The sequence below is a fragment of the Drosophila rhopaloa genome, unplaced genomic scaffold, assembly GCF_018152115.1.
Source record: "Drosophila rhopaloa isolate 14029-0021.01 unplaced genomic scaffold, ASM1815211v1 contig_185, whole genome shotgun sequence".
Classification (NCBI taxonomy): Eukaryota; Metazoa; Arthropoda; class Insecta; order Diptera; family Drosophilidae; genus Drosophila; species Drosophila rhopaloa.
In genome coordinates this window covers 177,944-202,270 of record NW_025335067.1, presented here as the reverse complement: position 1 = coordinate 202,270, position 24,327 = coordinate 177,944, and the positions used below count along the sequence as shown (strand labels likewise).

Sequence of the window (24,327 nt, the reverse complement as noted above, 5' to 3'; positions counted from 1 at the left end):
AGCAGCGATAGCGATAACCCTGCTGTTTGGCAACGCTCGTTTCGGTTTTAGCCAGATTTGTTTATAGCCAACAGTCAGTTTCAAGTTAGCAGGCAAGCGCAAAGGTTTGCCGATCAAAAAAGCCCTCCATTCTTCTGGTAAGCGGGAATTCCTTCTGATTTATAGTTAGATTTTCGGACTTCTAGATGCACAAGTGCTATTAAGTTAAGTGGCCAGGCAAAACTGCCAAATAAAGTGTTGTCGTTGACGTGCATGTCGAAATAGACGCGGAAACCAGTTCGCCGTAATTGTTTTGATGCTGTGTTGTAATCTTTAAGCCAGCCCAGCGACAACATTAGCACATTTAGCCATGTTTCTCTTTGTTGTGATTGCTGCTGGAGTTGCTGTTGCTGGTGTTGCTGATGTAGATGTTGCTGTTGCTGCTGTTACTCTTGTGTTTTGTTTCTTCTTTGAGTCTGCACAGCGGCCTTAGTTGCTGGCCTGCGTCTAATAAAATCAGACAAAAGTTGACCGTGGCCAAGTAACACACTATGGGGAAATAGAAATCGAAAGCTGCACAACGAAAATGTCAATGGACTTTTAGTTATATCTCAATTTTAATTTACATATGACTTTTCTTAACTTTTCCCTTGTGCGAAACAAGTTTTCCATCAATCTTTGACCTTTTTGGGAAACTTTGTGACCAGCTTTCAAAAGACTTTTATTTCTTAATATTTTGGTTAACAAGGAAGTTTAAAGTCATTTTGGCAATCTAAAAATATGAATGCAATAATTAACAAAATCAAGGCCAATAACATTAATTTTTTTTTTATTTCGGTTTATCTAAAACTTTTGCTCTACATTTGCTATTAAAGAGTGAGCCTTTATAATTGTTCGGTATCAAAAAATGAATACGCAGCCTTTGATTGAGTTTTTTTTATCAAAATTTTCTTTTTCTTTTTTTAATTTTCTCAAATGAAAAGAATTTTGATAAATTTGCAAAAATTATTTTGATTTGAATTTCTAAAAATGGTAAAAAAGAATTTTGTTTTATGAACTTTCGCTGTTTTCTTAACGAATCTGAATTAAGTTTATCGGAGATAATTTTTGTTGGTATTATCATACCCTTTATTTATTTTTTCGGTTTTAAATTTTCTAAAGGCTTTACTATTTTTAGTTCAAATTTAATAATTCGAATTTAAATTAAGTGAAAGTTAGGTAAATGTTTCCTATAATTTAAAATAGATTACGCTAAGTATGAAGTAAATAATTGGAGTACTCAGGGAAATGTGGATTGGACAAAGTATGAATTAAATACATATATAGTAGCCACCTTTATTAGCGGACCGGGGCGTCACGTAAGCCGCGCATTTGAAAATGCGCCGAGTCACTCGGAAACCTGCTCCGCTGACCCTCGAAGAAGGTCGCCGGCTGATGATGAGCCAGTTTATGTGATATATCCAAGTGGCCGGGTTTATGGGGCTGCCGACCATAAAAGCCGCTCTCACGGAAACTCCACTTAGCCACTTAAGTCAGTCCAGCTAACCTGCAGTCGGTCTCGTTGCAGTAAACCCAAAAAGCAGTGCACTTTGACCCCCGGACGCAATGAGCGGCGGCAACAGAAGCGGGGCAACCGAAGTGGTGCTCGTAACCGGCGGCAGTGGATTTCTGGGTCAGCACCTCATCAAGCAGTTGCTGGAGCGGAAGGAGGAGCTTGCCATCAAAGAGATCCGCTCGCTGGACATAGTGCCCTACAAGAACAACATCGGGCATGAGGAGACGCCCCTGCTGCGCACCTTTGTGGCCGATATCGAAGGCGATCGGGCGGAACTTAGTCCAATCTTCGCCGGGGTGGACGGGGTCTTCCACTGCGCCGCCTCGGTGAAAATCGAGTATCCGCCCAACTACGACGAACTGGAGCGCGTGAATGTGAAAGGTGAGTGGGCAGACAAAGTACCTCAACCACATGAGAAGCGTAATTCGAGGTATAATTTCTTTGAATTTAATGAGCCGAAATAGTCTATTTTCATGCGTTGCATTGGACAAATATGGATATAATAATATGTGATTCACGACAGCTGAACCCGACTAACCTATCTAATTTTCACCCAATCGCTCTATTTTAGGCACACTGGCCGTGGTAGATTTGTGCATCCAGAACAATGTAAAGCGCCTGGTCTACACCAGCTGTACATCCGTGTGCTTTGTGCCCTTTAAGGGGCAAAGTACCTTCTCGGCGGTAATCAACTCGACAGAATCCAAGACAGACACGCCCACGCTGGACAGTTCCACGCTGTGGGAGCAGGACCATCAGTTCCTGATACAAGGATACGCCTCCAGCAAGCTGAGAGCGGAGAATATAGTGCTCAACTCGAATGGAGCACCTCTGCAGAACCAGCAAGGTAAGTTTGCCTAGATAAGTGCTCGAAATGCTGAGTTCTATTGGGAATCTTGAAACATTAAAAACCATTTCGATTTCCAATTAAAAAAGGGATTGTCTTGTGTATATCTTTCATTTTTATACCCTTGCAGAGTGTATTATAATTTCAGTCAAAAGTTTGCAACGCAGTGAAGGAGACATTTCCGACCCTATAAAGTATATATATTCTTGATCAGGATCACCTCCTGAGTTGATATAGCCATGTCCGTCTGTCCGTCCGTCCTCAGTTTTAAAGCTATCTGCTTGAAACTTTCCCAAAAGTTGTCTTTCTATTGCAGGTAGTATATAAGTCGGAACGAGCCGGATCGGGCGACTATATCATATAGCTGCCATATAACTGAACGATCGGAAAAGCCATAACGTTGGTGTTTTTAAAGTTAGGAAGTTGGGATTTTCTATAAGTTTTATGTTTGGCCAATTAATCCGACCTACCAAATTTCTTAAGGATCGGACGACTATATCCTATAGCAGCCATATAACTGATTGATCGGAAATGCCATAACTTTGGTGTTTGTAATGTTAGAAAGTTGGGATTTTCTATGGGTTTTATATTTGGCCAATCAATCCGACCTACCAAATTTCATAAGGATCGGCCGACTATATCCTATAGCTGCCATATAACTGAACGATTGGAAATGCCATAACTTTGGTGTTTGTAAAGTTAGAAAGTTAAGACTTTCTACAGGTTTTATATTTGGCCAATCAATCCGACCTACCAAATTTCATAAGGATCGGCCGACTATATCCTATAGCTGCCATATTACTGAACGATTGGAAATGACATAACTTTGGTGTTTTTAAAGTTAGGAAGTTGGGACATTTTATGAGTATTAAGAATACATCATATGAATAATTTTGAAGAATATAATTTACAGAATATTCTGCAAGGGTATATCAACTTCGGCTCCGTCCGAAGTTAGCTTTCCTTTCTTGTTCATCATATCTTTAATTTTTCATCACAGGAACGGCCAAATCTTTTAATTGCAATCTTTTATCAGTATTAGGAAAATAGAATTTTTATTTATCTAATTTATTGAATATGTGAAACATATTATATTAGCAAATTTATTCTTATTCTGCTCCAATAATTTTTATTTTTATATATAAAATAATATATATATTTTACAAAATATTTATTTCTTTTGCTTATTTAAAAACTGTAATATATTAATTAACTAAGCTTTGCAACAATATTATATATTCTGATATTCTACTTTTTATTTTGGTAACAATTTTTTTTTGGCAGTATTTATTTATTTTAGATTACAATTTTTAAACCACAGAATCTTAAGTAACGTTGTTTACCCGTTGCAAATCCCTTGCAGAATACCTGGCCACCAGCGCCATTCGTGCCCCATTGACCTACGGCGAGTGTGATTCCCACTTCATCACGAAGGTCTTTGAATATCTTTCCACCCGGGGATGGATATTTCCCAGGATCGCAGGCGTTGGAGGCAAGCAGCAGTTGGTCTACGCGGGAAACGTGGCCTGGGGACATATCTGCGCCTATAAGGCCCTGAAAGTGTCCGATAAGGCGGTGAATGGACTGCCCGTTTTCGTCACCGACGACACGGGCATCAACGACGTTTCGCGGTTTGTCCAGAAGATGGCCGTGCTGGGCGAGCGGTTCAAGGTGAAGACCAGCTGGTGGTACGTGCCCCACTTCCTGTTCTTCTTCCTGGCCTTCCTGCTGGAGTTGGTGGTGCGGGTGGCGTATCCCTATACGCAGTACCGCCTCCGCTACTCCCTGCGCGCCCTCGCCTCCTACACCTCCTCGATGCTCATGTACAACCGCCTGCGCGCCTCCATCCACATGGACTACATGCCGCTCTTCGATCCGGATGCGAGTGCCGAGCGGAGTGCCAAGTGGTATGCCCGCTGGTGGGACGAACGGCAGCAGGCCAAAAAGCTCAAGAAGTCCAGCTGAGCGGCGATAAATAGTATGCTATAATATGCTTTCCTGCCCCGCTTGATGTCCTGTAAATATCCTGTTAAATAAAATGGTTGTTGTTCGTTGTACGAAGTCGTATTTTATTTATGCCAATGGGATATCAGCTTAATTGTAAGAAAATTGACAAAACTTAAATTTTGTTTAAGAACGGCAAGACGAAGTTTTAATACCCTTGCAGTCATAACGAAATACATATCGACAGCTATTTGGCACAAACAACTTAAGGATCGATGCAAAAGGACATATCGTTCTTAAGGGAGCTTAAGGATATAGTCGATCGGATAAGAAGATTTTTTAACACGAACAATTCTATTTGGAAAGTTTAATGTTGATAGCGCGAATAAACTTTAAAGAACTATATGGCCAGTATTGCAAATATATGACAGTTATAGGATATAGTTTTCCGATTTTGGTAAAACTCAACTTGTTGGTCCAAAAGGTTTAAAAGCAGAGCGATAGATAAATAACCCATAGGGTTTCAAGAATATCCCAACTTGGAAAACGAGCGGAGTGTCCCCAAAATATAAATAACAAACCAGTAAAAAACTCTTGGACAGCTTATGTTTTTGAACAATGTTCATATTGGTTTATTTATCATTATGAATTAATTTATTTATTTCTCAGTTATTTCATTATAATTTTTATTTTATATATATATATATATTTGTTTGTCTTGGTTTTCTGTTCTTCTTGTTTTTTTGTTGCTCTAGAGCGTTTCTTGCCGTTTGTTTTTTAAACTTATGTACCATTAGCTTAACTTATTATGCCATTATTTAATTTCATTTTTGTTTAAAATCATGTTTTAGTTTTCTGTTCTTTTGTATTTTTTGGTTTTTTTGTTTTGTTTGGTTTGGTTTGGTTTAATATGCGGTTGCTGATCATTGTGGTTGCTGCTGATTCTGCCGATTTCACTGCCGATCTTAACCCGATCGAGGGGATAATGGTGTATCCCCAAGAACCTCATCTTTTCTCCCTGTACGTGGCACATTGTGAACAAAGTGATTTTTAATTTGCTGCTAAAGTTGTTCGCATTTTTGTTGCATATACATATTGCGGGCTGACTGTGTGAGTGGGTGTAAGTGTTTGTGTCTGTATGTGTTCGTGGTGGTAAAATGTGTGAGTGTGTGTTAAAAACTTATGTAATTTTGTGTGCATGCAAAAGAGCAACAATTTGCCCTTTTGTCGTCTGTTATTAAATGTTGCACTTGCTGTTGTTGTCAAGGATGTTGCTGTTGTTGATGGTATTGTTGCTGATGTTGTTGGTGGCCGCCGCATAGTTGTGTTCTTTTCGGTTCGAGGGTCCTTATATATAATTGAATTTCTTTAACCACCGGTTTGCGTGCCTGCCTGTCTGTTTGCTCATCGAATGCTTAACATTACTGAATTTAACTATATGTTTATTTGTTGTTCTTGGTTATATAACTATGTATATATATGTATATATATCATTTTGGGTTTTATTCTCATATATGTATATACGGGCATATTTGCTGTCCTCAGAAAGGTTCTTCGTCCTTTTTGGGGTCTGTCCTCTGTTTAATATATATTTTTTTGTATATATTTCGAATTTTCTTGTCTTGTTTTTTTTTTTGCTTTTTCTCGTAGTAAATATACAAATTCGTTACCGGATTTCTTTATAGAAATGAAAAATGGTTTATTAAATTCTCGTTATGCTTCTATTCATGTGTATGTGTCTACCGCCTTCCGTCCTTTTGTTGCGGTTTCTTGCTGTTAATTATTATGTTTTTACCTTGTATAGTTTGCTGTAAGTGTAGTACTGTACCAGTTTATGTTATGTTTATGCTTATGTACACACATTGGCAATCTCGCATTCCGCATTCCGCATTCCGCATCCGCAATCCAACATTCATCATCAACCCATCCCAATGTGTCCGATTTGAAATCACCCGAACCCATCGCATCCATTCCATCTGGTTTCATTTGTGTTAAAGTATTCGCAATGAAAAGTTGCCAGGGCTCTCGGCTCTGCGGCTTCGTAGACAGTATGTATGTTTAATTGATTCTCTTCCTGCGCTCCTTAATTACTTTACTTACATAATTAGAATACTTACAAACTGGACGCCCTTCTGTGGCGCATTTTATAAATGTATCTTCATCGTCTTGTTGTCTGTCTTGTAGTTGCATATTCATCTGCCGCCTGGTTTTGTCTCTAAAGATTCCTTTGACTTTTATGTGTATAAAGTATTAAAATGATTTCATCTTGCTTGGTTACGCTTTTCTTGTAAATACAATTTTAACGCCACTCACGCCGTTCGCCTTGCCTCAATTATGTATTATTTGTTTTTGGTTTTCCTCATTTTCTTGTATATATTAATATATAATTTTCCATATAGTATAGTGTAAAATATATAAGAGATATTGTCAATATAGTAAAGGTGTTTTGTCAGCAGGAGTTCTGCCACTTCCGACTGACACATTCCTGGGGGGAATTTCTTACTTATAGCAAAAATAGTCAAGTGATCGTTCGTATGAAGGTTCTTTTGTATGTGATCTCCATCGTATATATGGGTGTGCCTGTGTCTGTGTCTGTGGCTGAGTGTGTATGAGTGTGTGTGGTTGTTTATGTGAGTGCCGTGAGGTGTATGTACACATGTCTATAAAAAAAGAACGAAGGATAGAAATGTCTCGTGTGAGTAAAAGGATTGCTATCGTATAAAAGCACGTCAAAGTGTAGAAGGCCCACAAGTCATACTAGTATATCGTAATGCGCCTCTCTCCGCGCTTCTCAAAAATGCGGCTGTCTCTTACTCATCTGTGTGGTTGTGGTTTTTCTTGATTTTGGTTTTGGTAAACAGAAAGTTTCTTCGTTCGTTAGCGCTAGATATTAGTTAAATTGTATTTCATTATAGTAATCTTTATCGTAATTGTAATCGTATTTGTTGATGTTGTTGCTATACTCATACACATAATAAGAACTGATATGTTTGTAAGTCAATAATAAGAGAAAAACGGAAAGCAATTCGTATATGTAACTACGTAACTCCACCTGTACCCAATCCTTATCATCATCTTCTTCAGTTGCCAATTTAAAACTATTTTACATTACTCTTTATGTCTTTTCGTGCCGTGTTTTCATATTTTAGTTTTGGCTTCCTAAACGGCTTCGACCACCAATTGACTTTTTGACCGAAAATTGCGTATAGCTTAAAGTATGGGTTACATTATTTTTAAAAAATCGTTACGGCATACTTTTTTTACAAACAATTCTCCGTTCTCGATATAAAAAACAGAGCCCACTTGTCGAATTCTATAAATTGTTCTCCTTGTTCGTATTATTTATATTTTGTTCAATTTAAAGCTTTTGCGCCTGCGCCGTCGAGCTGTTGCGATCTCATCCTGTATTTCCTGCGCTTCGACGGCGCATCAGTAAAAAAATAATGAAAACTGTTTCTTTTTTGTATTTGTTTGTTTGCTTTTTGTTTTTTTTTTTTGGTTTTTAAAAAATGTTCTTGTTGCTTGTTGTTGTCTTTATGTCTCTGTGCTTGGTTGGTGTTGGAAATTCTCTAATTGACTGAAATTGATTTTGTTACAAGGACGCATTGCTTGTTGTTTCGGTATTCTTTAAGCTGAAGTTGATCCGGTATACCATAGTTATATGTCTTTGATCGGCTACAGCTTCCGCAGAAGATCCTTATAGAATATAGAGCACTACAAAACACAAACAGAAAGCCTAGAGTCGATCGTTAGCGGGGAAATGCTGGGGAAACTTCTAGGAAAGACTCAACATTACACCTAAAGCTGCATCGACTTACAACGTAAACGGACCTGGGATCCAAAGATTATCTAGGGTTCCCTCGCCCCACCTACACCACAAATAATACAGAGTACAAACGATTGCCGGCCCACTGATCATGGATCGGGGCTCTAGTTAAAGAAGTGTAGCATTACAGGCTTAGCTGCCTGCGAAATGATTTCTCCAGAATCAGACTCAGACTAAGACAGTCGATGGTCCGCCTGGCGTTTCAGCTAATCGCTTTCTTTAATATATATATATATCTGGTATGCATGTATATATATTTACGTGTAGGTGTATATATATTTATGTATATTTATATATTGGTGTATATTTTATGTATTCCTTTTTTATGTTTTGTTCAATTTACTTTCGCCTCCTTTACGCTTGTTGTTGTTTTGAATTATTGCTTTTAGAACATGTCTTAAAAATATATTTATTTATATATTTATATATGCCTTAGAAGTAGGTTTAATATATATATATATATATATATTATGCAAATATAACATGTTTGCCGTTGCTGCCGTTCGCTAGCCTCCCCGTTTAAAAATATCTGCCCCGCAGGCTAGAAGCTGCGGCTGGAATACTCCCCAATGACCTCTGACCTGCTAAAGTAATCCGCACCTGATTAAGGTCGCCTTCCGTCCAAACTCCCGATATGCCAGACTGTCAGTGGTCTGATCTTTGTCTATCTAAAATTGAAGATTTCTGTCTTTTCGCTTCCTTAATTTGTTACCTTCGGTTTTTTGATTATTTATATGTGTGATGCACATGGCAAAGTCGCAAGCCGCGATCTTTGGAAAATCTGAAATGATCGGTGTGTGGGGTGGTTGATTTTAAACACTTTGAACGTTAAATGTAGTTTATGTTACACTGCAACTATTTCTTGTCCATCTTTAAATATCGTATATGTTTGCTGTACGGCTTTTGGTTTCGGTTCGCGCGATTTCTCTCTACTATATAGGTTATGTGTAAGTTTGTTGGTCCGAGACTCGACAAAGTCCTGGAGAGCGTTGGTTTGACAATTTGGCAAAAAAGTTATGAAAGGAACATTTTCACTGTTTCGGCATTTGCTTTTGTTTTTCACTGGCTTTCCTCTGCCTCTATTCTGCTGTCTCTGCTTTTGTTTTAGTTGTGTTATTTTTTTTCTGGTTTTCACGTCGCCTAATGCAAAAAATCTCAGACAGACAAAAAGCGCAACGTATTGTTGTTCTGTCAATTATAGAATATTTCCTTTTCTCTGCTATTTTGGTTTTTTGTTTTCTTGGTTTTTTGTTGTTTGCAATTTTCCCCCACTTGCTGTGTGTAACAAATGTTCTTTACTTATCTAGCTGATAGGTTTTGTTTGGTTTGCTTTTCCAATAATTTAATACTCCATATAGTTGTATATAAATATATTTTTCTATTACGCCCCCGATTGCATCGTCGTCGTTATCGTCATAATCCTCAAATACGTCTAGTACATCCATCGTCCGGGCGATTTGCCGGACGGAGCGACTAGAAAAAAATTAATTGCACATTGCGTGGCCTGCATTTCATCGTCATCATGATTTTCATTTCCAATTTTCCTCTTCCATATTTATGGCTCATCTGTGATCCTTTTTACACGCTTGTTTACAGATATATTTAGTTAAGTGTTCAAACATTTGCGATTTTGCGCGTTTGTTTTATAAATATTTTATTTACTTAATCGTACTATATGTTGTATGTATAATAGTTCATTGTTATATTTGCATATGCTCTTACCAAGTAATTTGTTTAAGTGTTTCTTTTTGATTTATCCGTAAGATTTGTGTCCTGTCTGTGTGTGTGTGTGTGTGTGGGTGTTTGCATGTCTGTGTGGGTGTATGTTGTGTATCTTGTATCTCAAAAATTGTGTATTTCTTACATTTTTAGGGAGTTGCTTTTTGCAGTTTTCATTGTTTTGGATTCTCCATTGTTTTTAGCAAATAAATTGATTTATGCCTCGAGCTACGGAAATTCACTCTCTCACTTCGCTTTCATTGTCATATTTAATGCTTTAACATATTTGTCTAACTATCCACTGTTTAATTAGCATTATTTACCATTTTGCTTTCAATGTGAACACAAAAGTTATAGGGTTTTCCTCTACTTTCCCCTGATTCGATTGAAATAATGAGAAAGAGAACTTCAACATAGTTAATAACAAATTGCCTTCGACTTTTGCTCACATTCGCTTTTGTTTCTTTGTTGTTTAATTTGGCCAATAAAGGATTTGTTGTACTTTAAAATAAATTCATAAATATAATTGTAAGCACAATTTTGATTTGATTCACCCCCAACCCAGTCGAGAAATGAAAACTTAGCCCAACCGATTCTTAACATTTTTAAACTCTTACACGCCAGTGTTCTTAAATCGATTATCGTTGAAAGTACAATAACTTGTGGTTGGTTTTCGCGTTTTGATTCAAGTAATTCCCTTTGTATATATTGCATTTTACTTTATGTGTATAAGAGTGTATATTCTTGTATATATATATATATACATATATATCGATTTTAACTTTAAAAGTTACAACTTAGATACGTTAAGAATAGCAATAATAATGGTAATAATAATTTGCCTTTAATAATACGCAATAAATAATAACATTTTCGCTATTATTGCAACATTTTTGCTTTATCTCTTTTCAACTCTATCGTTTTATTAGTAACCCCCTCGCTTTTTTTGTGATTTCCTTTTTTTTTTTGGTTTTTTGCTTTCGTTTGTTGGTTTCTCATTACTTAAAAGTGGTTACGCCCCTTTTGGCCTGGTTGTCATCTGTGGGCGGTGGGCGGTGTGGGTGGAGGCCTCCGATTTTTTGCTGTGTGAGCAGGGCCACGCCCACCCACCGACGCCGCCGCCGCCGCCCACCGCGATGGCACTCCACTCCAGTTGGACGCACAGTTTCCGTTTAATTTGCATTTTAAACGATTTTTGCTGCACACGTTGCATCTTTCGGGGCCGAGCGTTGTTCTTGCCGATGTTGTTGTAGTGGTTGTTAAATTAAAATTAATTTTTTTTGTTTGTGTTCGCTCGTAGTTCGTCCTCATCGTTTTTTTTTTACATTTTTTTCATGTTCTTTTTTTTTTGCCATGCGTTTATATGTACGTATTTGTAATATACGTTAATTAATTAATTATAATATGTGTGTTTGGTTTATTGTTTGTTGCTCTTGCAGTTGTCTCGATTTTTCTTGCTTAACGGATTTCATTTTGCCATGTGGAAATACACAAATATGTAATATGTACTTTATTTGATTTATATTTATATATATGCAGGTATATATAATTTTAAATTATTTTCTTTTGCGCTCTGTGGTTGCAGCACTGCAGTGTGTGTGTGTGTGTCTGTGTGTGTTTGTCTGTCATTTGTTGCTAAAGTTGCTGTTGCATTTGTTGCTCCTGTTGCTGTTGTTAATATTGCTGCTGTTGTTGCTGCTGCTGCTGCCGTTGTTGTTGTTGTTGTTGTCATTGCGGTTGTCGGCGCCACCTTTTAATGGTATCCATTTGTAAATGCCGCAGGAATTAGTGGTCCCTGTAAATAAACGTTTCGTGGAGAACAAAACAAGCAAACACCAAAAATTATTCAAATAAAATGCAATTTTTCGTTGCATATCTACTCACACACATATATGTATGTATTTATATAAGTATAGGTATATAAGTATTGATATATAGAAAGTAAACATTAAGGGGTATACATATATGTACTGAATATAGAGATGAAAGTGGCAAGTTGTCGGAAGAAGAAAAATCGTAATTGTTTTTAATTTTTATTTCGATTGCTAAACAAACAAAGAGAATGCTGGCCAGGCTTGATAAATAAACTAATTGTTTCCTATCTTCAAATTATATTTCATTTATTACATTTCCCTGCTTCTCCTGCAAAAATCCACGAATACGTTTTCCAATATTTTGCATTTAAATTTACTTATCCAAATAATAAAAATAACAAAAATAATTATTAAAAAAATTATTTACTCATATTGCAAGATTTCTTCAAGAATTCAGTTTCTCTAAAACTCATTAAATATCAATAAAATGTTGGCAAAACTTTTTTTTTTATTCGAGCACAAAAACATTAGATACATTTTATTGCGAGTCAGCATTTATTAAAAACCAACTCAACTCCCATAGACTTTGAATTTAAGCTCCACTCTTTTAAAATAGCTCTTCTTTATTTTTCGGAAACTAAAAAACACCTAATTTGATTAAATGTGGAAATTTATTTAATAAAAATGCCCAGAGACTTCCCCTGATTGTCATGTCCTTTATCAAACCTCGCCGACAGCTATGGATAATAAATATGTTTCGATATGATTTATTTTATTTTGCAGCGAGCCAGGGGAATATTGAAATATTGAAGTATGAAAATATTCATATATAATACATATATGGTGTATACAATTTAAATAAATAATAATAGTTTAATTGAAACGGCCTAGAAAACTGTGCTTGTGACGTGCATAAAATAATTTTTACGTTCATTTTGATTTTCTATTTTATTGTAATTTTTTGTTTGACTAGTTGTAGTTAAAAGAATTTGATTGTTAATAATTGAAATCGTTTAGTTGAAAAAAGAAGAGAACACGCTGTAGTTTTGTTGGTGTGCCTACCTTGTGCAACTGCGTTTGTTTTATACTCTTATTTCTTTTGTTTGCTTTCGTTTAGCTTTATTTTATTTGTATTTTTTTCATATATTTTTTCGATTTAAATATATATAATGGGGTTTCTTTTACTTTTTTGCATATCTTTTGTTTTGTTTTTTTGTTCTCTTGCATTTATATTTTTGGGTTATCAGTCTTTTATATATTAGCCATCGCAAAGTTCAACGAATAAATCTGTACGAAATGAAAGAGAAATACATACAATATATAGAAGGATAACGCAATAGTTTAGCTCTACATCGGTAGTCTCTCCTTATCTCTACGGTATGAGTGTGTGGGGTGTGTGTGTGTGAAGGATTCGGGATCGAATCGCTAAACTCGAGACTCTCGCCTCATGTGGGTGTTTCGTATAGCTCGCTTAGTCTCTAGCTCTAAGGTGTCCTGTTCGCAGGATCAAAAGGACGACTCACCGGGCTGTAGTTCAACGGGGCGCGGCTGACGGCGATGGGGAAGCCGGACGGCTGCGGACTGGTGGCCTGCACGTAGCCCACATTGTCGGCGGCCGCCGAGCTGTACATGTCAATGGTCGGGCCGGGGGAGTTGGTCGAGGGGAATCCCTGCCGGGTGGCCGTGTTGGCGGCGGCGGCATGCGGCGATGCCGACGGACCATAGCTGTGGGCGGCCGCAGCAGCCGCCTGATAGTTGTTCATCACTGCAACGGAAAGGAACAGAAATTACATTTAGAAAAGTACTCTTCAATTATCTGTCTAAGTTTTTCAGAAAAATTTCAGTTGCTAATGGCATTTCGTTTAACTTTTCCATTGACAAATCAAAGTAATTGTAATTAATATAATATTAAAAGAACTAAAAGCCAGGACCAAAATGGTTACATATTAAAGTCAATAAATGTATTTAAACTCTCAGTCGAAATGCTAATATAGGCAACAGTACGTATGCGTGATGTTATCTCTTTAGGCAATCATATGTTTAGATTTTTGATGTTATGATTTAAATAAATAGCATTTAAATATAAAATAATTTAGCCATGGGTATTTTAAATTGGTTTTCTTGGCTTGGCTGCATCTTATTAATAGCAATTATAATTTTAAGCAATAATTAATAAGTCAAATCAGACCAACAACGATTGCCAAATAAAAATTAATGATATTTACTTTAAGTTCGAACATGATTGACGGACATTTGTGTGTCTACAAATACAGTAAATAGTCAAATGACGACTTTTGAATACCGATTTATATTCATGGACCTTAGGTGGATGGCTACCAAGCCTGATGTTCCAGGCATAACTTAATTTTTTCCGAGCAAATTTAGCACCTGGAAACGGGGTCACTCACCTGACAGCGCCTGGGTCAGCAGCGGTGTATTGTTGTTGGGTGTCAGCTGCCCATTGGATAGATCAACTGTAAGTGGCAAAAGAGGGCGAGAGGGGCGTCATTAGTGGGGGCGGGCTGGCTGGTGGTGGATCGTAACTAGGCGAGTAAAAGTCGGGCACATATAGGAGGTGCACGCGACACAAGAGTATACGAAAGTAATCAAGGCTGAGTTCTAAGGGTATGGGCTTAGGTACGGGAACGGGAACGGGAACATGTACGAAACAGAGTTGGGGATCGAGTATATATACTTATATATAGTGGGTATGGAGTGAGAGTATTCGAGTATGCGATTGTTATACATGTGGCTATAGCTCTGTTATATCGGTGTGCCGAGGAAGCAAACAATCAAAAGCGAAAGTAAACAACTCTAACTAGTCCCAGAACAACTACGATGCCAAACGCAAACACAAAAGACGAACCAAAGAGCGAAAGGAAATACATATATAAAGTATAAATGGATGTCTGGGAGGCGGGGGTTTTTTGGAAGGAAGCGCTAACTGGAACGCAGGTTATGAAAACACAAAGTGCTCGGTTATTAAACGAGCTTTGGGGAGAGGATGTTGACGCTACAGTGACAAAACAAAGCCAAAGCCAAACTAAACCAAACCAAACCAATCCGAACCCATCCAAACTCAGTTACTACGCTTGGTTTGCCCAGTGATGTGCACTTTCCTTTGGGCGCTCCAGCTCGCTTTTCCCTGATTTTCCCCCATTTTTCCCCACGTTTTTTTTGTCCCCCGTTATCATTGTTATCGTGTTTCTCTTTTTTTGTGTGTGGCAGTTCTCCCTTGTTATGGTCACAGCTGCAGCAGCAAGTAAAAATACGCCAGCGCCAATATTGAAATGACAACAGAATGCGAATGTGAATGAAGGCGAGCGAAAAAATGGGTAACGGGTTATGGCTGGGATCGGAATAGGGATATAGTGGGAATCTGGGGCGTGGGAGGAAACGTAGCAGTTGCATTTCCTGCGGAAACACAAAAATTGATGTAACGTAACGTGACGTAACGTAACGAGGCATGTCCCTGGCAGTCGTTTATTGTAACCCCCACATCACCCATTTCCTTACCCATTCCCCACCCACAACCCCATCATCCCTACGACCTTCCTCATCGCCGTTGTGCGTTTTATGGCGCCAATCAACTTTGGCTTACGTTTAGTTTACGTTTTTGTGCGAAATCTCGGTGCGCCATGTTGTTTTCATTAGTGTTGAGTCTGGGACTGCGTTACAAAGAAGCGCCCGAAAACCCAGATCTGAACACGGACCAAAATAAAAAGCCCGTAAAAGCAGCAGCAGTTGCAATAGCAGGAAGGGTTGCCTTTTGTAAATAAATAACTTATTTAGCCGGGGTTTTTTTTCGGGCTACCCCATTGCATGAAATGCGTTTCCGCCGGGGCTGGGGTACGTACTGGATTGGTTGTGGGTTTGTGGGAAAATTGCAATTGTCAGACTTGCGGTTGCGGAAAAACAACTGTTACCAGCTGTCGACCTGGCAACCCTGTTACGGCCACAATAAAAAGGTTAAATTGAGACATTTCAACAAACAAAATCGGTCAACAGAAGACATTTACATGATCACGATACTACACAGTTTCGAATAAAGTTATTTTCCGGGGGGAGGGGAATTTATATTAAAACTAGAGTATACATAAAAATTGATACTTATATAAGTGGGGTTATACATGTTGTCTGGTTACAGCTGTTCGCTACTAATGAGTGTGTTACATGATACATTTATTGTTAAATTAAATGCTATTTCGAGCTACTTTTTCGTCCGACGCTGGAACTAATTTGGTATTGTTAGTTTTTGATGTGTGTTAAATGTTTTATAAAACAAAGTTTCTCAAACAGAAGAACACTACACAGAAATATATATGTTTTTCAACTACGACTGGCGCCCAACGTGGGGCATTCAGTTTACAATTTTGTGTGTTTTTATTGCTCTCTTTGCTAAAACTTTTTCTATCATCTAACAGTTTACATACAGTTAATAATCGTAAAATGTGAAAATTTGTTCGGATATGGAGCCAAAAACGGTTATAGATTCAATATAAAGATGAATATACGTATATAAAAAGAGTATAATGCTTGTACGAATATGCATTGGAACTATAAGACGACCATTAGCTGACCTTGTTGACTGAGGAGTGGTGTTCGAGTGGTTGCTGTTGTTCTGGCTGTTCTGCTTGTTGCTGCTGCTTCTCTTGTTGCCGCCTTGTCCTTGCCAAGTTGCTGTCAGAATATTACGCATACGCCCCGATGGCCACTTTGTCACTCACTTGGCCCCGTCAATTCCACTCCCATCGAATTGCTAATAATCGGGGTTATGGAAGCCAATGCTTCAGGCCCCAAAAGGATAGACTTTTGCTTGGGTTTTTTGGTTGCGGCTTTGCATCCGTATTTATTTTATTTTCACTTTATTTATCTTAGTTTTGTGCATTTATTTAGTTAATAACCTTTCGTTTTCCATTTCGAATTCGATATCGTTTCTGCGCAAGCAAATGGTTTTCTTGTTCTCGTTTGAAGCGTTTTCATATAAATCACAGTATATACGTGTAAAATACATATTGGAATATGCGTGGGTGTGTGTGTGTTCATGTCTGTGTTTGCTATATAGGTTTTGTAAATAACTCGCAAGCGTTTGGTAATTGTCAATTTAAATAGTTGCAAAATACCTAGAAGCATTTCCTGGGCATCCGGATGCCACAGAGTTGCGATAATTGCATTCAATTAACTAGTAACAGCTTATCAATCTATATAGAGTTATTGACCAATTTTTTTTGTATTAGGTTCGAGAGAGTGTGTGTGTGTTTAAATAGCTAAGTGTGTGTGTGGGTGAGACTTACATGGAGAAGACATAGAAAAATTGGATTTTTCATCAACATAAAAAAGATTTGTTGTCTTTGATTTTTGGTTTTTTGTTTGTTTTTTTTTTGGCGCTGCTAAGTTGCTCTTCGAAAATGGATGGACATTAATATTGTATTTTTCGGTATTGTACAAATCAAATCGATTCACCCTTCGTATAAAATGAATACTCAACTTAGCTTGTAAACGTCGTATATTAAATATGTATATATAAATATTCATGTATATAAGGTATAGTATATAGGTAAGAATATAGTAATGTCTATATGTACTTTAAATAGAAATGTCGAAAAATTTCGATCGTTTTTTTGTTGTTAGCCATTTTGGAATTCTTGCGATGCACCGATGAAGGAAGGAATTTATATAGTTTTGAATGCTTCAAGGCTTCAATTCGTATGTGGGCCAAATGCGGTTTGCTAATACATATGAAACGGAATAACACAGCTACGGATAATGGGCAAATCTACTAATTAATGAACTTTAGCTATGGCAAAAATCTCTGCACGTTTGCTAATTATCTAAAAACTCATGGGACCACCGACAACAACGGAAGCAAAAACAAAAATGGACTGGGAAATGGATATGGAAAGCGCTGTGGAAAAAGAAAAAATTGCATACATAATGTGCAGCAAATTAATTAAAGGATAATAATGGCACTACATGTGACAGGCCTGCTAAAATTTGTTGTTATCTAAATGTTTTTCCATGTGCACTTTCGCTGTTGTTGTGGGGGTAGCAACTAATTTATGCATACAGGGACTACAAATGAAATTTGCATTTAAATGCTACGGTAAAATAGTTTTATAAATAATAGATATGCGTCCCTGAAACGGGAAACAAATGGAGGCAGGTCGGGGTGTCAAAAAGCGGTATATATTTATACTTTTGAGTGGGTGAGGAGCGTATGAAGATCGAGTATAGTTCGCTATAAAGTTTCGTTATACAAGTATTGTGTCACATTTCTAATTGGGGATCTAGAGACAGAGTATTAAAGTGTACGCATGTCTGTGAGTATTTGAGTGATTATGCTGGCCTAGATCTAAACGATTCTAATTACTCGATTACATCCGATTACGGAACTGCACTAGGATTGGTTATTACAGGTGCTATCTGTTCTATAGATACGTAAATATGGGTAGTACAAGTTGGGGATGCCTCTAGACACTACTGATACTGTTGCGGTAATTGGTTAACTGCTCCAACAATATATGGGGAATACTTTTTCGGGAGAGTCTAGTACGTAAGTTTGTGTGTGTCAGCTATATAGACTGCAGCTCTAAAAGTGTGTTACATGTTCTATGTAGTTCTTATCAAATCTCTCGTTAGTTCATCGCTCTTTCGCGCAACTTTTGAGTGTTTCCGTGTTTTGTTTTTTGCAGTGGATTTTACTTTGGTTGTTGCAGTGGTTACCAGTTACCGTAGATATAAGCTAAACTAACGCTCTGGGTTGCATATCTCTTCCAGCTGCGGTTGGCTTTGGAGTTGTAATGGCTGTACCTACTTGTCACCGTTCGAATGATATAGTTACTTGACACAGAAAAAGGGCGGCAATGAAAACGGAACTCTGGATCTCACATTCTCATTAGCATTCTCAATTCTCAATCTCAATCTCAGACTTGTGCGATTTGATTCGATTCGATTCGGTTCGTTTTAGTTCGGTTCTCGTTTAGAAATTTATGTTGCCCAGAAACTGCGATTTGATGGCCGCGGATCGAGCCGTGAGCGCCGTGGCGAGCGGCAGGGTCAGCGCCTGTTGGTGGTACGCCGACTGGGCGTGGCCAGGGGCGCCACCCGAGGGGGCAACACCCGCCGCCGCAACAGCAGAGGCGGCGCCAGCGGGGGCAGCTCTGCTGCGGCCCGGGGCAGCGCTACAAGCGGTACCGTAACTTCTACCGATGCCGCAAATTGTCAAGCCTACAAAATCATACGAGATACAAGATAGATGAAGACAGAGATAGACAGAGAGAGGGGCAAACAGAAAGGTACAGTCTGCACCAGAGCTTAAAGCTGTAAAACTATCGATTGTTAAAAGGTTTAACTAATAAATTAAATAAATAAGCTTTTTAAAAATATTAGCTTTCGGCTCGCTGGAAAATATATAGCCTTAGCCCTAAGAGAGAAATAGAATTCTTTGATATTATTTCGATTGAATCTAGCAATTTAACTTTGCCATCTTCTACGTTGTCAAAATGTGTTATTATTTTCTGGATGAAACTAAAGTTATTAACTTGCAAAAGGGTTTTGCCCATTATTAAAGATTTATATATAAGCCAATTTTCCTTTTCCAGGTTGGTTTAAAGATCGACTTATATTTGTTTTGGGGCTTGATAAAAAATATTTTTTTAGCCTTAAATATGTAAATCTTGTTTTATATGAAATTAAGAACAAGGTATCTTTCATTTTTTAACAGGTTAAAAAATTAGCTCAATCGATTGTTTTGATAACCCGATCGATAGTTTTAGAGTTTCAACTCAGGCAGAGGGTTTTTGGGGGCAGGGAATTAATTCACATCAGCTAAAAGCCCTAGTAGCCAGTGTTGGATCAGTGTGTTCTATGGTGGGCAAATGATAAACTCAAGGCCAAGCAGCGTCAATGACATACATCTGCAGGATGCGCAGGACTCAATTCTAGGGGATTCTAGATATCGTATGTGGCGGCTTATGGTGTGAGTGTTTTCAATAGTTTCCGATCTTCAGCTATTTGTGCATTGATATGACGAACGCTTTGGTATTTATTTTTTTTGGAAAACAGTGATTTATTTCTTTAATGATCATGATCTCTGAGTAATACTCGATAGATAGTCATTGGGCTGGGGATCGTCCTAGGCCATGTAGTCGCCAATCAGTATCCGATTCTCCGGCACTACGCCCATCACACCCGCTGCAAAGCAAACACAAAGACAGAAGAAAAATAATAAAGAGTGTGGCAAGCGAAACGGAAATAAACATAGATGTTTGATTGTATCTGGTGATGAAAAAGACACGAATCGAGCGAAAACATCGAGGGCCAACGAATCGTCACAAGTACTAGTTGAGTTAGTAATGCTAATGGTTGTTATCGCGGGGCCTTTCGTCATATCAAGTGGCACAAATTGTTCGTTTGGGGGGTTTTCAATGGGGGTAATGTTTGGTTTTAGTCACTGGGGTTGCTTCACACTCTCACTCACATACAAATAATGAACAGGGGCTGAGATGTGCGAGTATGTGTGCAGGTTCAGGTGTGTGTGTGGGTGTCTCTGTGCTTGTGTCTATGTGGGTGTGATCCGCACTTACCAGTTGGATAGGGCAGTCCAAAACTGGGATAGCCCGAATATCCGCGACCAGCGGCATAGGCAGCATAGGCAGCTGCCGGAAAACCTATTCAGAAATATAGAAAAAGTATACGTTAACTTCTGTATGTATTTACTTCCAGTTCATTAGCAATTCTCACCTTCGGGCAATGTCCCCAGTCCCCACATGATGTTATCTAAGGGAGTCGCATGGAAAACAAGAGAGAGCACAGAAAAGAAAGGCATAAAACAGATAATTACTGACACTCACACGATTATATCAGAGCTAATGAATTCAAACAAAAGAGTATCGAGATTATATCAGGACTAATTGTTATAGAGTGTAAATATGAGCGACTGCTTTACTATAATCGTTGTGTACTTAAAGTTCTAGTGAAGTGTGAGTGGCAACTAAAAAACTGCCGCTATATACTAGATATATATGTTTTGAGTTCTAAGAAATTTTCTGCGACTGCACTCGATTCGATTTTTTTCAGTGCATAACTAGTGGGGCAATGGGTTCTGCCCCGTTCGTAGTTATTTTCTGCATTAACAGCCTTTGTTTGAGCTATGTTTATATAGAGTTATATATAGAGTTACATTTGTTCGATATACCGTAGATATGACAAAATTCTAAACACTTATTAGATATGTACGTAGTTATAATCTAAGACATTTAGTATCTATGCTATGAGTATAAATTTGAGTAATTTTGCTAAAAATAAATCTTTTAATTGTAATCTTTAAGTGGGGGCAATTCTAAGGCCTGCCGTTGTGCATTTCTACAAAAATGCTCCATATCTCCAGGCCATTGCCCCGCACGGCAACTAATTTTTAAGGATAGTAAAAGAAAGTATAATTCAAATTGGAACTAAACACCCAAAACTATAAATATGTGGGCTAGATAAACACTACAACTCAAGGGGAGAATATAGGAAGGTTGACAGCTATTAGATGTTAATCAAGGAATTTGTATAAATTTTGCTTCGGCCTGTGGTCATTTTCGCTCCGCTTTTCCGGCATTTTCTCAGCACTTTCTCGGCCATTTCTCTGGCTTTCCCCATCACTTTCTCTGTCTCGTTCGTTCATCTTGGGCATCGAAGGGCTGACAGTCGGCTCGTTTCCTGTATTTGAATATCATCTCTCGCTTGTTGCAACTTAGGCTAATGTTACACTGGATTTAACTAGAGTTGAATTTGAGTTTGATTCGAATTTGAATTTGAATTTGAATTTGAGCGCTTAATGCGCTTATCGTAATGCAATAGATGTGTGTATGTGGTTATTTATGCATGTATAATAAATAGCTAGTTTCGAGTTTAGTCAAATATTAATGGCTATGGGCAAACAATATGTGTTTGTACGTAAGTACTCGAACTGGGAGACGACGGGGGGGTCAGCTGGGGGAGTTGGCCATCAGCTGTCTGGGCCGTAATTTGCCTGGGCCCTGTAATTGGCCCGAGTGCATTGCACATCCATTATCCATGATCCATTTCGGAAAATTACACTCCGACAGCTGTCCGGCCGCTACACTGGCATCTGCCCAGTCCGGTCATCAATTTTTCAAAACTAAACTTCGTTACACACATCGCATTTCTAGTACTTGCTTGGCCTCCTTCGGCTGGTTTACTTAATCCAACTTAATCGCTAATTCGATACATTTGCTAGGTTTGAATCCGATTCGCTTTCGGCTGCGGTTCTAGATAAATACGCCTTTAAACAGCTATTGATATGAGTTTACGTATAAGTTGTAAGAAAATGTTCGATATACAAGAGAATCCGTTTCAAAACATAAATGAGTGTGTCCTATGGAGCTGATGACTTTTTTTTGTTTTTAATTTAAAACATTGTTCGTTTTTGTTACATTCTTAAGTACTAGAAAAGTCGCCAGGTGTCTAAGACACATTACGATCGCCGTCTAAGGTCTAAGATTATCGATGGCCTCGATAAAATCTAAGCAGCTCTCTAGGACCTGCACTTAGCCTAGATATAAGTATGTATCTTAAGTAAGTCAAGTTCGCTTAATGTCTAAAGAAAGAAAACGAATGCGCCGCTATTCAAGTAATTTAGTTAAATAACGCATACGCCGCGTGGCCTAAACGCAGCTTAGACAGTCACAAAATATAAGTTACGATATATATAGTACATATGGCATAAGTAAGTACATGGCTAATTGTATGTAGAAGTACACGTAATCCTAGGCCTAGCCGCTTAACATATTTTTTGGACATTGAGACGGAATGAGAGTCATATATATAGGTGTAGTCGAGTGTGTTGTGTCTTGTGGGAGTGTTTTTCTTGTGGGTTAGGGATAGCCAGTTTGCACTATCATCAGATAGTTGAAGTTTGGGAACAGCTCTTAAATGTTTTGCAGCCTTAAAGGGTTTGTAAAGCCATCTGGATTTTAACTTAATTGAATTAAAATTAAGTTCAATAAAGAAATAAACAAAAGCCAAAAAACTGCATATTTTATCAAGCCATTAATTAAAGTCTAATCACAAATCAACACATTTTTGTGGTCTTATGAAACAAAAATTGCTTAATAAGATTTCCCATTTTACTCTTTTCTCAACATATATTTTCTTGTTTAAATTGAAACTAAATCGTGCTAATCGAAGTCTTTTAAAACACTATATTGATTTTTTTTAACTTTAAAGCGTTAGAAACTGATTTACGTTACTGGCTTAAAAAAATTTAGCTATCAAAAAAGTTGAATTTTTCGTGGTCTACTTCAATAATAAATTTGACAAACACAAACCTAAAAATGTTTTTTTATATTTAACAAAAAAGCAAAACAATTTAAAAGTTTAAAATATTTTTGGATGAATACGTTAATACACTCCAACCAATGGCTTTAAAAGTAATGAAGTTTGTGTTGCCAGTAGTTGAAAATCAATGGCGTTGGGAAATCTAGCTTTTCAAATAAGCATAGTTTTGCCTAAATATCGTTAGATATTGAAAGTAATAGATTTGGGGAGCTGCTTCTTGAAGATCAGAGCTTTGAATTTGGCACAGGATTTTAAAGACTGAAATTTGATTGTAGTCTATTAAAAAGACATTGCTTAGAGGGCTCACTGTGGCCTGGGTGGTCAGATTCCGGGCAGCTGGTACAGCGAGGCCGCCGCTGCCGCCGCGGAATTGGCGCCCGAGCCCATCTCCATGCCGCCCTGCATGGCGAGCAGTTCGCTGAGCGGATAGTGGGCGGCGGCCAGAGCGGCGTTCTGGCGCAACTGAGCGTGCTGCAGCTGGGCGGCGGCGGCGGCAGCGGGTGCATTGGCGGCGGCCGCCTGCAGTGCTCCCAGAGCGGTACTCGGCGGAGCACGGAGACCGCTGCTGACCGCCGCCGCTGCCAGCAGTCGCTTGTAGCCGACGACGGCGGCCGCATCCGCGTAGAGCGAATTGGCCAGGGCGGCATTGCTCTGCCCCGCCGCAAATTGCAGCAAAGAGGGCGTGGCAGGCGGAGCGGAATTGGCCAGCGGTAGCAGGCCCGGAGCAGCTCCAGCGGCAGCGGCCACCACTTGGGCCAAACTCTGCTGCTGTTGTTGGTGTTGGGCGGCCACGGCCTGCTGTTGTTGCTGCTGCTGCTGATGTTGCTGGTGTTGCTGTTGGGCGGCAACAACCGCTGCCGCCGACAGGTGGGCGGGCAGGGGATAGGGCGTGTACCGCAGCGAGCTAAGCAACTGGCTGGTGTGGTGGGCGTGGGTGTGGGCGTGGGCGTGGCTGTGGGCGGGTGACTGAGAGTGTGAATGTGTGTGGTGCAGCTGCTGGTGATGCTGATGCTGCTGCTGCTGTTGCTGCTGCTGTTGGTGGTGGTGCTGCTGCTGCAGCACGGAGGCGGCAGCGGCAAAACTACTCGGCAGCAGACCGGCGGCGGATGAGGCCGCCGTCGAATGGGCGTGGCTGCTGCCCCAGACTACCAACTCACCGTATGCGGAGCGCCCGGCAGCCCGCGTCTTGGCCAGGTTGGCCGGCAGCATCACCTCCTTCGGCTGCGCCTTCTTGCACTCGACCTGAAAGCACAGGACAAGAATAAACCATAATCAGCATTTGCTTTTTATCTTAAAG

At 38.9% G+C, this 24,327-nt stretch overlaps 2 protein-coding genes across 9 annotated transcripts in view; one reads left to right on the top strand and one right to left on the bottom strand.

Annotated features, from left to right (window-relative positions):
* The first annotated feature begins 62 nt into the window (after positions 1–62).
* LOC108048799 (3 beta-hydroxysteroid dehydrogenase/Delta 5-->4-isomerase) lies at positions 63–4,408 on the top strand. The gene is made up of 4 exons (XM_044459256.1): positions 63–137; positions 1,547–1,915; positions 2,106–2,381; positions 3,745–4,408. Exons 2-4 carry the CDS (start codon positions 1,585–1,587, stop codon positions 4,344–4,346), a joined length of 1,209 nt encoding a protein of 402 aa, XP_044315191.1. The 5' UTR covers positions 63–137; positions 1,547–1,584; the 3' UTR covers positions 4,347–4,408.
* A 1,244-nt stretch (positions 4,409–5,652) lies between these two features.
* LOC108048668 (RNA-binding protein Musashi homolog Rbp6) overlaps positions 5,653–24,327 on the bottom strand; it is a 188,880-nt gene continuing 170,205 nt past the window's right edge. For 3 of the 8 annotated variants that reach the window (XM_044459251.1, XM_044459252.1, XM_044459253.1), the window contains exon 10: positions 20,474–24,272. In XM_044459251.1, coding sequence (XP_044315186.1) covers positions 23,352–24,272 — 921 coding nt within the window. In that variant the 3' untranslated portion in view covers positions 20,474–23,351. The other 5 variants (XM_017129482.2, XM_017129486.2, XR_006417579.1 and 2 more) reach the window with 4 other exon arrangements.

Bases quoted from the DNA above. Each gene is read 5' to 3' on its own strand.
- LOC108048799 (XM_044459256.1), top strand. From the start codon at position 1,585: ATGAGCGGCGGCAACAGAAGCGGGGCAACCGAAGTGGTGCTCGTAACC. The intron at 1,916-2,105 runs GTGAGTGGGCAG...GCTCTATTTTAG, and splicing joins GGAGCGCGTGAATGTGAAAG to GCACACTGGCCGTGGTAGAT. The intron at 2,382-3,744 runs GTAAGTTTGCCT...AATCCCTTGCAG, and splicing joins ACCTCTGCAGAACCAGCAAG to AATACCTGGCCACCAGCGCC.